General features: G+C 52.9%; 4 protein-coding genes across 4 annotated transcripts; 3 read left to right on the top strand and 1 right to left on the bottom strand.

The window, feature by feature from the left end:
* Window positions 1-80: 80 nt before the first annotated feature.
* Window positions 81-1,310, bottom strand: AYL99_09458 (hypothetical protein; the record flags this gene model as incomplete). The annotated part of the gene is made up of 1 exon (XM_018840965.1): window positions 81-1,310. One exon carries the CDS (start codon window positions 1,308-1,310, stop codon window positions 81-83), a length of 1,230 nt encoding a protein of 409 aa, XP_018689646.1.
* Window positions 1,311-1,915: 605 nt separating this feature from the next.
* On the top strand, window positions 1,916-2,962 carry AYL99_09457 (hypothetical protein; the record flags this gene model as incomplete). Its single annotated transcript, XM_018840964.1, has 4 exons — window positions 1,916-2,062; window positions 2,119-2,430; window positions 2,598-2,721; window positions 2,805-2,962. The coding sequence occupies 4 exons, from the start codon at window positions 1,916-1,918 to the stop codon at window positions 2,960-2,962; spliced, it is 741 nt and encodes a 246-aa protein (XP_018689645.1).
* Window positions 2,963-7,864: 4,902 nt separating this feature from the next.
* On the top strand, window positions 7,865-9,166 carry AYL99_09456 (hypothetical protein; the record flags this gene model as incomplete). The annotated part of the gene is made up of 1 exon (XM_018840963.1): window positions 7,865-9,166. The coding sequence occupies one exon, from the start codon at window positions 7,865-7,867 to the stop codon at window positions 9,164-9,166; it is 1,302 nt and encodes a 433-aa protein (XP_018689644.1).
* A 731-nt stretch (window positions 9,167-9,897) lies between these two features.
* AYL99_09455 (hypothetical protein) lies at window positions 9,898-11,142 on the top strand (the record flags this gene model as incomplete). Its single annotated transcript, XM_018840962.1, has 1 exon — window positions 9,898-11,142. One exon carries the CDS (start codon window positions 9,898-9,900, stop codon window positions 11,140-11,142), a length of 1,245 nt encoding a protein of 414 aa, XP_018689643.1.
* Window positions 11,143-12,873: the final 1,731 nt, after the last annotated feature.

The raw sequence follows: 12,873 nt of genomic DNA, 5'->3' as shown, positions 1-12,873 counted from the left end.
TCCGAAGGCAAAAGAGGTATAGGTTAAATGCTCTTTAATTTCCGCGTTGGTTATACATATATAGGTTATATCTGCCTCGTTCAAGGGGGCGGGATCAACTCCAGCCCCTCTACCGTCAACTTGAACGCGTCTGGGCGCGCATAGTGGCCCGTGGCGTCAAAATCCAAATGTCCCCTCTCGCAATCGTCGAAGTCGACCTCTGCCCACAGGAGTTCGTTCTCTTTCTCCCAGATGGGCCCGGCGATGGTTCGGCCCAGCGGGTTGACGATGCAGGCGCCGCCCCGGGAGACGAATTCTTCCCCGTCACTGAGCGCCGAGGGCGTGCTGGCGTCCAAATCCAGCGTGGATGATTCCAGGGGTTTGCTTTCGTCGATGGGCGTGTCCTTGCAGCGCCATGCGATCTCGTGGTTTTCCTCCGTGCGGGTCATGGAGAGCCTTCGGCCACCACCACCGGTCGAGGGATGATGGTTCGGAGAAGTCGTGCCGTTCATCAACGTCTCGGGCTTCGAGCGTTGCGACAACCACTCGCGTGGGTTGCTCGTGATCCACGTCGGCAAGTCCTTCTTCTTTATGCATTGGTTGGTGGAGAGAACGAAACACCGGCCTTCCCCAGCGACAGTCTTCATGAGCGGCTCCCATGTATCCCTCGGGTCCGCGGTCGGTGCTAACCATAGATTCACACCTTGACTGTAAAGGCTGTACCGTAACAGGGGCATGAAGTTCTCCCAGCATATCGCACATCCCATGACCACTCTGACTCCCCTAATAGTCGTGGCTACCGCTTTTAGTGTGGATGGCTGCCCTTGTGCCCACACCAGCCGCTCCGACCCTGTGGGCATAATTTTCCTTCTCTTGCCGATGATGCCTCTCTTTGGGTCGACATACACAGCCGCACAATACAGACTGCCGCCTGCTTTTTCGATGAGTCCAGTAACGACGAACACACCTGTCTCTCGTGCCACGTCTTCGAGGAACTCTCTTGTCCCGTCTCCTCTTCGGCCCGTCTCTCTGTTCACTGGCAGCCTCCGCTCGATCCAGTCATCTCCTGCCCCTTGCGGTGTATCTCCCAGATCCACTGCAGATTTCGTGTAGGCGAGGAACTGGTCACGGCCTGTGTCTGTGCGTGCTCCAATGGCCGCGCCGAAGGAACACGTTCTCGGATACCCGCCGAGATAGGCTTCGGGAAAGAGGAGGATGGACACATCTTTCTGCGCCGCCTGCTGGGTGGTCTCACGAAGGGCGGACAGAGTTTCTTGCAGGGACGAGAGCGTATGCGATTGGGACACCCCAATTTTCAAGAGCTGAGGCATGGCGTCGAGAGGGTGGGCTGGGAGACAACGTTTGAGAAAGGAGCAAGCTGAATCAATCGACCACACGAGTGTCGCTGTCAGCTCATTGTAGCACCGAAAGATTACAAAACTTCAGTCAAGGACAGTATACGAGGTAAACGGAGTAGTGCGTTGATCAAAGACTCGAGAGGATCAAATGCGGGGAGAGATACTTACCACAATGATCATACTTGCCCTTCTGAGGCTAGTTAGCCGAGACGGTCAGGGGAAAGTAAGCCGATGAGAGAACTCCACTAGACTTTCTTCATCCTTAAGCTGCACAACGATGAGGAATGAACAAAGCAATCTGTTGCACGCAAGGGTGAGTGCTGCTGGTTCTGTCGGAATGATCTGCTCTCATCTAGTCACGCCTGCACGAAAAGGTAATGAGACAGCTGTTCTGATAGCCGAGCTGCTTTGATTTGACAAATTTCCATACTCACTTCACGGACCATTTGAACCTCAGTGAGACAGCCTAATCAGCGTGCCTGCCGCGTTCTAGACCTTGTCACTTCTATGTCGCAAAGAAGCTAAAGCTCTACCTGACTCTCACTATCGAGCTAGTCAATCTCTGGTAGTATCGAAGCATGTCTGAGCTTCACATCCATGGCCGAGTAGCGAGTTCGCTCGCAAAGACGACATTGCGACGGGAAGACTTTTTCCTGTCTCCTGACGCAGCAGCATCTACACAAGATGAAGGTGGTGTGTCCGGAGCGTTCGATGAAGGAGTTGCAGTATGCGACTGCACCGTTGCCAGTCAGAAGCTGTGGCAATCTCGATTGACTTTTAGGGACTGGCATATATGAAGACAGATCGAGATTTTGCAGGGAATCTTCAGTCATTCATGATCTGGCTCCCTCGCTTCATTACCCCGACGGCCGACATCGACGACGTGTCAATTCCAGGAAAGCACACGCTTCCGGGCACAGGCTCACACGTCCTGCGCCGTTGCACTACAATGGACCCGACAACGCGGTTGCTGTGCGACGACTTTGTTTCAGATCTACTGTGCTTCGAGAATGATTCGAAGAAACCAGGCTACGCACTCATCGATCAATGCTTCTCGGGCATTTGTGACACAGCGCTTGATAACGATGAGAAGGTGCCTGTTGATGAATAGGGGCCAAAATGCCTCCAGGTACATGGCAAGACAAAAAGTATAAATCCATGAACCATATCCTTCCGGTCAGCTACTCAAAGTCATCGAAACGCGCTTCAAGTATCAGCCTCTGATATTTTCGTTATACCTTCAATTTCACCAGCTACCAGTATCGAACCCTTCTCCGATCACAAGATGAAGGCCCAATTCAATTCCTCCTGGCAATCGTGCCTTTGATTGCGGGCATGGTAAGCGCTACTCCTGTTGCGGAACCCTCACCTATGGAGCCTCAAGGTCAGTCCGCCGCAGGCTTTCGCTGCCCCCAGATATCTTGAATATAGGAAGCTATAGGAAGCATATCCGACTAACGTGACCAGCGCTGAGTGGCCTCGTCGAGCGTCAAGGTCTCCTCGGCTCCCTCCTTGGCTCCTTGGGAGCTGAAACCGGGATTCTCCTCACCGGCCTGGGCGTCTACGAGGTTTCCGTTGAAGGTGCCATCGTCAACATTACTCAGACTCTGGGGATTTTCCTCTGAGAGCAAATCGTTCGGCTTACCAGAATGGGAAGGGTGGCTGCGGGGGTTTCCCACCACTGTCGGCCCTGCGATGACGAGAGGTTATGGGTGTGGCTCTTCGGGAAGGGAAGACCGAAAGGGTCCAAAGGGAAGGGGCGGGATCTCGTTTTCGTTGCCGTGCACCAAATGGAGTTTCGGGGCGTTTGGGGGAGTTCAGGAGAAACAAGCTGGATGCGGGTAAAGATGTGTTTGTGTGGTTGGAGTTGGAGGCTGGCATTGCCTGGGACATTCATTCCATTCTCCTGTTGCGGGCATTGGCTACGACGACGAGCAGTTAGTTAGTTAGTTGGCCAGTTGTTTGTTTGTCTGTCTCTGGACTTTGGAAACCCTTCCACACAACACCCAATTGTTCCTTGTTCCCTGTTCCCTGTCCTTGCCGTCCCAGTAGTTGGTTCCTCTGTACGAGGTAGTTCCAGCTTGACTTGCGGGATCATGTCCCCGTCCACCCAAGCCCAAACTCCCCCATCTTCGATTCGCCCCATCCCATCCCATCCCATCCCGATCCCACCGGGCGGCCGAACGCGCTTGCTCTCCCGACATCGGGATGATGCATCATCTCGTAACCCCGCATTTTTACCAATCCCTGTCCTCCCAATGGTTCGGAAAACGATATCCAGTGGGGCAAGATGCGTAGCTGTGTGCTGTGCGTCGACGGCTTCCGGCTCTTTTTCATTCTCGCAAGGTTTCTCTGTGGAGAAGCATCAACAAGGTAATAATTAGTTAGATAGTTAGCACCGAGGTTATGCTGTCCATGGCTAGTCGAGATCTCTCTTTTCTTTGAATGATCGATTGACAATCAGGGAGAGACGGAGGGAGGGCGGGGCTGCTGCTGCTGCTGCTGCCTGTCTACCCTGGTGTCCTCGCTCGTAAGAATTGTCCCACTCTGGCATTTCCGTCCGTTGTTGCTCGCTTTCTGTCTCTCTATCAACGAACAAGGGTCCTGGGTTGAGACAGTTACGTCTCCAATAAAGAAGGAGGGTGGGTGGACGGCTGACAGACATGGGCGATGGGCGGCCCAAGAGAACTAACTCACTTACTCACCCACTGGCTTGCACCGTTGACGGACGTCTTTGATAATACCAAATATGAGCTTTTGGCACATTATTGGGTTGGCACGGGCAAGGACAAAAGTAAAAGACATTCGGGGTAAGTGGGTCGTGGAGGAAGGACGGGTGTGTGTGTGTGTGTGGGTTGTGAAGGGAGGCAAGGCGATGATGGATTCGGGATGGATCTGCCGTTTTGCTTGCTGCGCGCGAGGAAATAGTATCGGAGATAACGATGCATGGGAGGAGCAGATCAATCAGAGATCATGCAACGAACAACGACGAGGCAGCACGGCGCGTCTTGCTGAAAACATGAAAATTCTACCGTCAGTGTAAAAGCTGAATGAATATATTCCCGAGATAGATATATGAAATTGGCGTTCTTTGCTGTAATCAAGCCCTTGCTTTTTCCATTCTCGTTCTTCGTCTCCATCAATATTGTCTCTCGATTGCCAGGCTGTAGGCTAGAAAACCTCTTCTCACACATCTCCTTCCCTGTTTCTCTTCGAGTCAGGGACCATCATGTAATTCGTACAGGGACATCGACCATATCCTTGCCCAAACGCGGCTTACTGTGCTTCATAATGACAACAAAGGAAAAAAATTGCAATCAACTCCCTAAGCGTGACCGGTAAGGCTGTCGTGGTATTAAAACATGCTGAGCACATAAATTCGTGGTGAAGTCATCATCAGACGAGAAGTTCGCCTGGGGCCCAGTACATCAACGATGCAAAAAAAGACCGTTCAAGTGTGAACTATAGACGCAAAGTGCAACGCGAGGGACCTAGTTGCCCAGTCGCAAAAATTGGTGCTCGGTCTGTGGGCGTTTGACTGCCTCGACAGGAGACTCGACAATGTCGGATGGTAGAGCGGGCTCTTCAGCAGCAGAGTTGGATTCGGCCGAAACACTAGAGCTGGATCGTCGGGTCTTCTGGAGTGCAGGGACTAGTGCTTCGTCGCTGGTGGCACTGTCGATGGGAGAAGTGAAGTCGGAGGTGACATGGACCCGGTGGGCAGCGGGGATGAGGGTGAGGAAGTTGTTGGTTGAGCTGGACATGTTGGACGTGAAAACGAACTTTTGGTAGTGTTCCGGTGGAAGAGAATGTGCAGGTGCCAGGAGCTGGTGATGGAAAGGTTCAGAGAAGGAATCTGAGGTCGAATGATGCAGATAAAGAGTGTTGCGGTGTTCTTTATGCGAGTCCTTTGTTTCCAATGACGCAACGACGACGTTGGTTGTTAAGGTTGCCTCGGGACAGCGGAGGTCACACGTGCGAGACTTATGCTTATGTTATGTCGGCGAAGGCTGATTGATGCAGTTGTGGCGTCAGTAGATTGGAAATCAAAAATGTGCCCGTGATTCCTCAGGTTTTTGCAGGATGGCAAGAAGTGGGTTTGACAAATGGAGACTTCCTGATCGAAAGAATGAAAAAAAAGGTGGGAGGCTTCTTGGGCTTGGAACCTTTCTTATAGACTTCCACTCTCCAACAAGTCCTCTCATACGATCCCGAGATTAGGTCAGAAAGACCGAGTCAAAGATGGTATTGTCCAGGGGGCCCGTCCTTAGCATTCGCGCCTGGACGATGTCGAGGGCGAATTGAATGCCTGTAGATCACGGATAAAACCGGTAGCATGGTGGTGAGCTCTTGAACGTGTTTCGATGGGCATCATGGTCAAGGCTTCGAACTTGGACATGGACATCGTCAGTGGTGGATCCCCTCCCAGTGGTCCCAAGCTAATGTAAGACCGGGAATGACCGTGGTTAACCTCGGTTAGTGTGGCATGATAATCAGGGCCTCAACAAACCGCCTGTGGGTGGCCTGTGTAACGCACGCTGATGACGGAGAATTGTTCGATGCACGTTGCCCGTATTCTGCTGCATGGAAGCTCTCGTTCAAGTCGAAAGGCCTCTACCTGCAGGGAAAAGTTGGCCTTCTCTCGGTGTAACACTTCGCTGGCTGTCAAAACCATTGGTCATGGCGCTTTGCCGGACCTTAGGCGGCATGATCTCACTCAAGCAGTGGTGGCACGTGGTAGGTGGCGACCTGAAGGCTGGATTGTGCTCCCACACTACCTGGATGTGATACGAGACAGGCCGTGCGAATATCTGAGGGAAGTCCCCACGGAAAGCAACGGCAAGGCGACTAGGCTCTCCCAGCAACTGGATTGCAGGGGGCTGATTGCCTCAGAACATTCTTTGTTGGCACTGAGAAAGCCGGATTCGGGAAGTGTGACATTCTGCTTCCTTCAGTCCGAAGGGGAATCCGGTCCCCGGAGATATGGTTCCGAAGGTGATACGTGCGATATGGATATGGGCTTACCTTACTTAGCATGTGCGACGGCGTTTCAGATGTCATCTGTAGCAGGCACGGTCTGGTTGGTCATCCTGATACATTGACGAGACGATGGATGAGTGAAGGAAAGATGAAGCTGAGGATGGTGGAAGAGATTGAAGAAGCGGTGAAATGGTGCAGGAAAAGCCCGCAAATCTGTGGGGCTTGGCATTGTCTCCTGCGCTGCCACCTGCCTGGTTTTTCCGGGCTTCAAATAATTAACGCAGGCCATCACCGGTGAGTCAACCACCGCCAAATCCCCATCTCTATCTCTCTACATGTGTACTGTATACGACTCGCGTCCGCTCCTCGATCCTGCGTCATGCTGCCCTTGCCAAACCCTTCTGCTGCGAGGCTTGATCGTCACCATGTCTTTGCACCGCCTCGTTACTCCAGCTGTGTCGGAGGAAGAGCGGTCAGGATAAGAGAGTTGATCGTTGGACTTGGTATGCATGAGATGGCTGGGAGCCGAAATATATGGACAATGTGCACACGTTCCTAGAAGAGGAGCCTCCAGAGGTATGAGGTCCATCGCCTCCATCCCTGAAAGACCTCCGGGTAGGCGTCTAGTATACCGCTTTGGGAAAGCTACCCTTGTCTTCTTGCAAGTTGCTCTAGCACGGTGAGGACCCTCCCACGCTATTTCGTCGCCGTCTTCTTCTTCTTCTTGCGGGTTACATCAGGCCAGTACAATATTACTGGAATGTGGACGAGTGGGATTTACGAAACTTGACAGATCAATCCGAACAACAGAACCAATGTCTTACCCACCATTTCTACCTCCTACGTACTGTTCTGGCCGCCGACACCTCCGCGCTTGTGATGTGGGCATGTCTCATGAGGTGGGGGTTTCCGTCACTCATCAGCTTTACCAATACTGCAGGGTTTTTCTTGGAACTCCGTTGCTGGCGGTGAATCAATGACTGGACATCCACCACCTTGGGAGTAACCCACTTGGAGTGTGGGAAGGCATAGCAGGAATGTCTTCTGGCCTGGCTTAACTTATGCTCACGAGAATGCTACGAGGTTGAGCCCCTGGACATTGTCAGAAGTCGAGAGCTATCTACTCAATTGCCGGTGGGCTGCTCTTGAAGGGTCTCTGCTTGCGAAATTGGGCAGAATACTGGACATGCTGCTTCTGGTGCAGTATGTTTCATCTACTGTTGGCCAGTATTGATCTGCTTTGCACACTGTTTGTTTCTAGCGTACCGTCTGAAGTAAGTAGATTTTTCGTGGGCTAATGGCAGAATTGTTTGAAGCGGTAGACAGTAGACAGCAGTAACCAGAAAGGCCAAGTGACTATTGAGCCGCAATATCCTCCCAAATATCCTCCTTTCTCGTCTGTAGGCTGTGTGATCAGGCGTAAAGCTGCTTTTCCATACTGGAAGAAGCGTCACAGCGCCAAGCCTCGCCACCCTAGAGAGCCTCGTCGTGATCACAACATCTTCCTTCCACTCTATTCTTTGAATCCCCCCCGAAGATGCGACAAGATGTCGGTGGACATCGGGTGGGAAAAGATCACGTCGGGCCCTGATGGCGCCGCCCTTGCTGAAAAGATTCGGGCTTTCGTCCATGACAAGTTCCAGCAGATTCCCCTTCCCCGCTTCATCAATGCCGTCCATGTTCACTCATTCGAGCTCGGGTCGGTCTGTCCCGAGATCGAGATCAAGGATATCTGCGACCCGCTTCCTGACTTCTATGAGGATGAAGAAGAGGACGAGGAGGGTGCCGAACGAGACGTGGACGAATCTACCCTCGGGTCTACGCAGAACGACGGCCCCAAGACCACAAACCGCTTTGACGCTCAAGAGTCCACCTCGTCTTCTCAACAGTTACGTTCGGCGCCACACCTATCCAACTTTATCACGGGCCCAGGGTTTGCAGGCATCAGCCCGGGCGACGAAGCTTTTGCAGGCCCTTTCCCACGAAGTACAACCCCCGGCATCCCCGGCGGGACATCCAATCTCAATTACTTCCATTTCCCGGGCGGTGGCCTTTCTGGAACTCAGACTCCGCTAGCAGCGGTTGCAAGCGGGACTCCTTTCAGTCCTCGGCCTTGGTCGTACGATCCCTCGCACCATTTCGCCATGATGCATCAGATGCCTATTTATGGACCAGCACATAGGAAGCCACCGAGTCATGGCGTGACAGGTCACGACGATCCATCGACCAGGCCTTCCACCGCAAACAGCATCTCGTCTCCACGTGGTTCAGAGTCCACGCCTTCATCACCTCGGTTGCCTTATGGATCACAGCCAGCCGGTGAGAACGGCCAGGGCGATACTACGCTCGATGCACTGGAACCCTTGTCGGCATCCCGGCTTCAGAGCAGGCAGGCGTCAGATCTGCAAGTAGTGGCAAGGGTCAAGTATTCCGGGGACGTGCGTATGACTCTAACAGCCGAAATACTACTTGACTATCCGATGCCGAGCTTCGTCGGAATTCCTCTCAAATTAGCCATCACCGGGTTGACGTTTGACGGGGTCGCTATCGTGGCTTGGGTCAAAAAGAAGATGCACTTTTGCTTCCTCGATTCCGAGGACGCAGCTGCACTGGTCGGCGAAAGTGTGGCAAACAATCCACGTAAGAAAGCGGGTAGCACAACAGGTTCAGGCACCGGTCTGCCTGGGCCACTGCAGGAAATCCACGTGGAGAGCGAGATTGGACGGCAGGAGGACGGCAAACAGGTACTCAAAAACGTGGGAAAGGTGGAAAAGTTCGTTCTCGAGCAGGTCAGGAAGATCTTCGAGGAAGAATTCGTCTTTCCAAGTTACTGGACCTTCCTGGTATGATGTTACGTCAACCTCGACGGTGGCCCAGCCGGCCAGTAGGGTTGTCTATTGACCATGATCCATCCACGAACTGTGACAGATCAACCGCCCCTGAAACGCTCTTCTCAATGTTTCGGGAAGTCTGCTAACAAAACCGGGAATTCAGCCTTGACTAACACAAAAAGGTCTCCTCCCCCAGACCGGTCGTCCTCAAGGGGAATTACCCTCATGATGGCCACGTCACGGGTTGCTTCTTCCTGCCTTGTGTGGCTGCCCACGGTGCAACCAGGAATCAGGCGATCACAAACTTGGTCATCCGTGCTTGCGGCTGGTCAGGTACACAACCAATAGCGAAGCGGCGGACCCCGGGCAAGATCTGATAGAGCTGCCTCGGTTCGTGCCACGTTCCTCGATAGGGCTGTTATCGTAGGGATTAGGGTCCCTGAAGCGAGATGCGACGTTCGAACTTTTGTTTTCCATTAGCAAATGAGCATCAGACGACAATAGGGCATGATGGCTGCCTTCTGTGTCGGCCGGTTTGCAGGAAAGCATGCTGAAAGCCATATCAGACATTTACGATTTGGCTGGCAAATGACGTCGCCATCTCGTCGGAGAAAAAGCAATAAATACACGAGCATATCTCGACATCCCTCGACATCGATCAATCAATCAATCAATCCTCCATCTTCTCATCACAACACAGCGGAACACAATACAACTCTTCGTTTTCTGAGACTCAACTACCTGTAACAATGCAGCGCCTCCAACACTTCCTTCGACGGCCCAGCTCTGAGCAGTCTCCTGCAACCCCTCAAGCTCAGGTCGCGGTTGCGGAGTCAGCTCAAGTTCAATCATCGAGTCTGCAAATTGCTTTGCAAAATCAGACAAGCTCTAGCACCGTATATGCCTATGTCACAGGTCAAGCCCTTGACCGCGGCAATGCACTGTTTCTTCTTTCTGCCGACGGAAGAACTCCATACTATCCCACCTCTCCCGGTGCGGTCGGCTCGCCCATCCCACAAAACTGTGCCATTGCTCTCGGAGCCCCGGGACATAGCGTGACTGTGACGGTACCCCATATCGCCGGAGGCCGCATTTGGTTCTCGATCGGAGCACCTTTGAAATTCCTGCTCAATCCAGGACCGGCTCTCGTTGAGCCATCCGTCACTAATCCTTCCGACCCCAACGCCAACATCGACTGGGGCTTTGCCGAGTTCACGTTCAACCAGGACCAGCTGTATGCGAACATCAGCTATGTCGATTTCGTCGGCCCGCCCATCGCATTGACCCTCACAACCCAGAGTGGTGCCACTCAGCATGTCTCCGGGATGCCCGCCAACGGACTGGATATCGTTTGCAACGGTCTGCGCGCTCAACATGCCGCCGACGGCCAAGGCTGGGACAAGTTGATCGTCTCTCACAATGGGAAAAACCTCCGTGCCCTGTCGCCCAATCAAGGCATGGTGACCAACCCGTCGTTGTTTGCCAACTACTTCGATGGCTACATCAACAAAGTCTGGCAGAAGTTCGGTGGCCAGTCCATGTCCATCGACACCCAGGCCTCTTTCGGCACCGTCTCCGCCAAGGTCAACAACCAAGGCACCCTCAACTTCGGTGGGTCGAGCTTCTCGAAGCCTTCCACACGAGACGTCTTCACCTGTTCGACCGGACCGTTCGCGACAGGCGCCAATGCCGAGACCAACACCATCATTCCTCGACTGGCCGCGGCGTTCAATCGCTCGACCTTGCTCGTGTCGAATGCGTTCCCCGCTCCGCAAAGCACATACTACAAAGACGCCACCACCAACCACTACTCGCGGATCGTGCACTCGGCCAATCTGGACGGCAAGGGCTACGCTTTTCCCTACGATGACGTGCAGCCCAACGGCGGTGCCGATCAAAGCGGCGAGGTGCACGCCGGCGATCCGAAGTTGTTCACCGTCACTGTGGGAGGCACGAACGCGACCGTGAAGCCCCCGCCCAAGAAGGAGCTGTGAGACGACAGCATCAATGGTCTTGGGAAGAGGGAGTAAGAACGGTGGTGGTGGTGGTGGTGGTGGCGGTAGCGATGGCGGTTGAAGAATCTGCCATGATGGATTTCTCTGATCTCGCTTTATTTCTGGGTTCGGGTTTGTTTTGTGTTCGTTTCACGATTGCTGATTATTTTCTTTTGTTTGTTTGGTCGGAACGCTATAATGAGAGGAGAGAGTCCTCCTGGGCTTGGACTGGAATGGATTAATCGAGGAAGGGAACGGTCACTCATTTTTTCTCCTGGCTTTTGGGCTTTTTGTTCGAGGGATACGAGATACGAGATAGATAGACTGGGTTTTGGTTTCGTTTCGTTTCGTTTGTTTCGCAGTGATTGATAGATTTTCAGCTATTATAGAATTTTGATCATAATGATGAATTGCTTTCCTCATATGGCTCCCTCTACTCAGGTTTGCTCAGTTCAGTTCAGTTCAGTTCAGTTCAGTTCAATTCAGTTCAGCTCAGCTCAACGATAGGGTTACAAATAGATCGCATTGGCTACTTTACAGAATCCTCCTCCACCTCCTCCTGGTCGCCCTTTCCCCTTGTTCGTCGGTCCCTAGCTGTGTTCCTGACGATAACGTACGGAAGAGCGGGAGGGTACATCTGACCTTGGCTCACGCCTTGAGTCTCGCTCAGCTCGTGTCCCGTACTAGTACGAGAGAAGGTCTGTTACGTCCCTGGTAGCTTGTCAGACTCTTCACTCTTCACTCCTCACGGTCTCGAATTCGATTCTCCTTCCTACCCGATCCCGAAGGTGTAGTGTCCGTCTCTCCCCTGAACGGGAGTCATGGCTAATAGTAATATTAGTACTCAAACCGACCATTATTCACCCCCGCGGATGGGATTGTCAGCGCCGTTCGAATCCAGGGCGGCATAATGGGGTGCGGCGAAGACTGTCGCAGTCGCGTGTGTTTGCAGGGGTATCGTATCATATGTATGTAGATACAGGAGATGATGGATTGTCTCGCATACGCCGAAACACACATGCATACTGTATCCATTTCTGACGGGCCAGTTCCAGAGACCGATGTCATATATACAGTATGAAGGCAGAGTCCTCGAAGTACTTCCTGCGATCGACGCGGCCGTGGGTGTCTGTCAACTTGAGGAACGTGGGCCCCAGAGCCACCCGAGCTCACCGGTCGGCTTTCATAGTTGAGAGAGCGGCAGCGGCTCGAGAAGACCATTGAAACTGTCACATCTGAGTCGAGGTTTGTTGGGAGGGTCTGAAGAGGATCGCAGAAGTCACAAAACAAACAGCGGTCTCTAGGGAAACGATATTTTTGTTCGTAGTGATGACCTGTTTCCACCCCGATGATGATGCTCGCCCTCCCACGACAGCTGCAGGCTCAGGGGCCGTGCGGTGGCTGTTCGTGGCGGTTTTTGTGCTCCCGCGCGACGGGAACAAGGTTGCAGATGGGCTGCGTGAATCTGTAACCAATACCTCGTTGCCCCTGCAATCCATTTTCTTGGGTACTCTCATGGGCCCCGTGTCAAGATTTCGGCTTTTTCTTCCAGAACTTCTTGAGAGGGCTGTGATTCTTGTTCATTCATAAGCACCTTATCGAGTGGCAGCCGGTAGAGGAGGTCGTTTGCTTTCGGCACCCGGTTCCTCTTGAGCACCGCGTTCCATATTTCTGTTACTCGTACGGTCTTAGCCCCAAAAAAGGGCAGCATAAGCCGGCAGATGCTTGTTT

The sequence above is a fragment of the Fonsecaea erecta genome (genome assembly GCF_001651985.1).
Source record: "Fonsecaea erecta strain CBS 125763 chromosome Unknown Scaff9, whole genome shotgun sequence".
In the NCBI taxonomy this organism is placed as follows: Eukaryota; Fungi; Ascomycota; class Eurotiomycetes; order Chaetothyriales; family Herpotrichiellaceae; genus Fonsecaea; species Fonsecaea erecta.
Note: the sequence above shows the minus strand (reverse complement) of the source record. Positions and strands in the feature narration are given on the sequence as shown.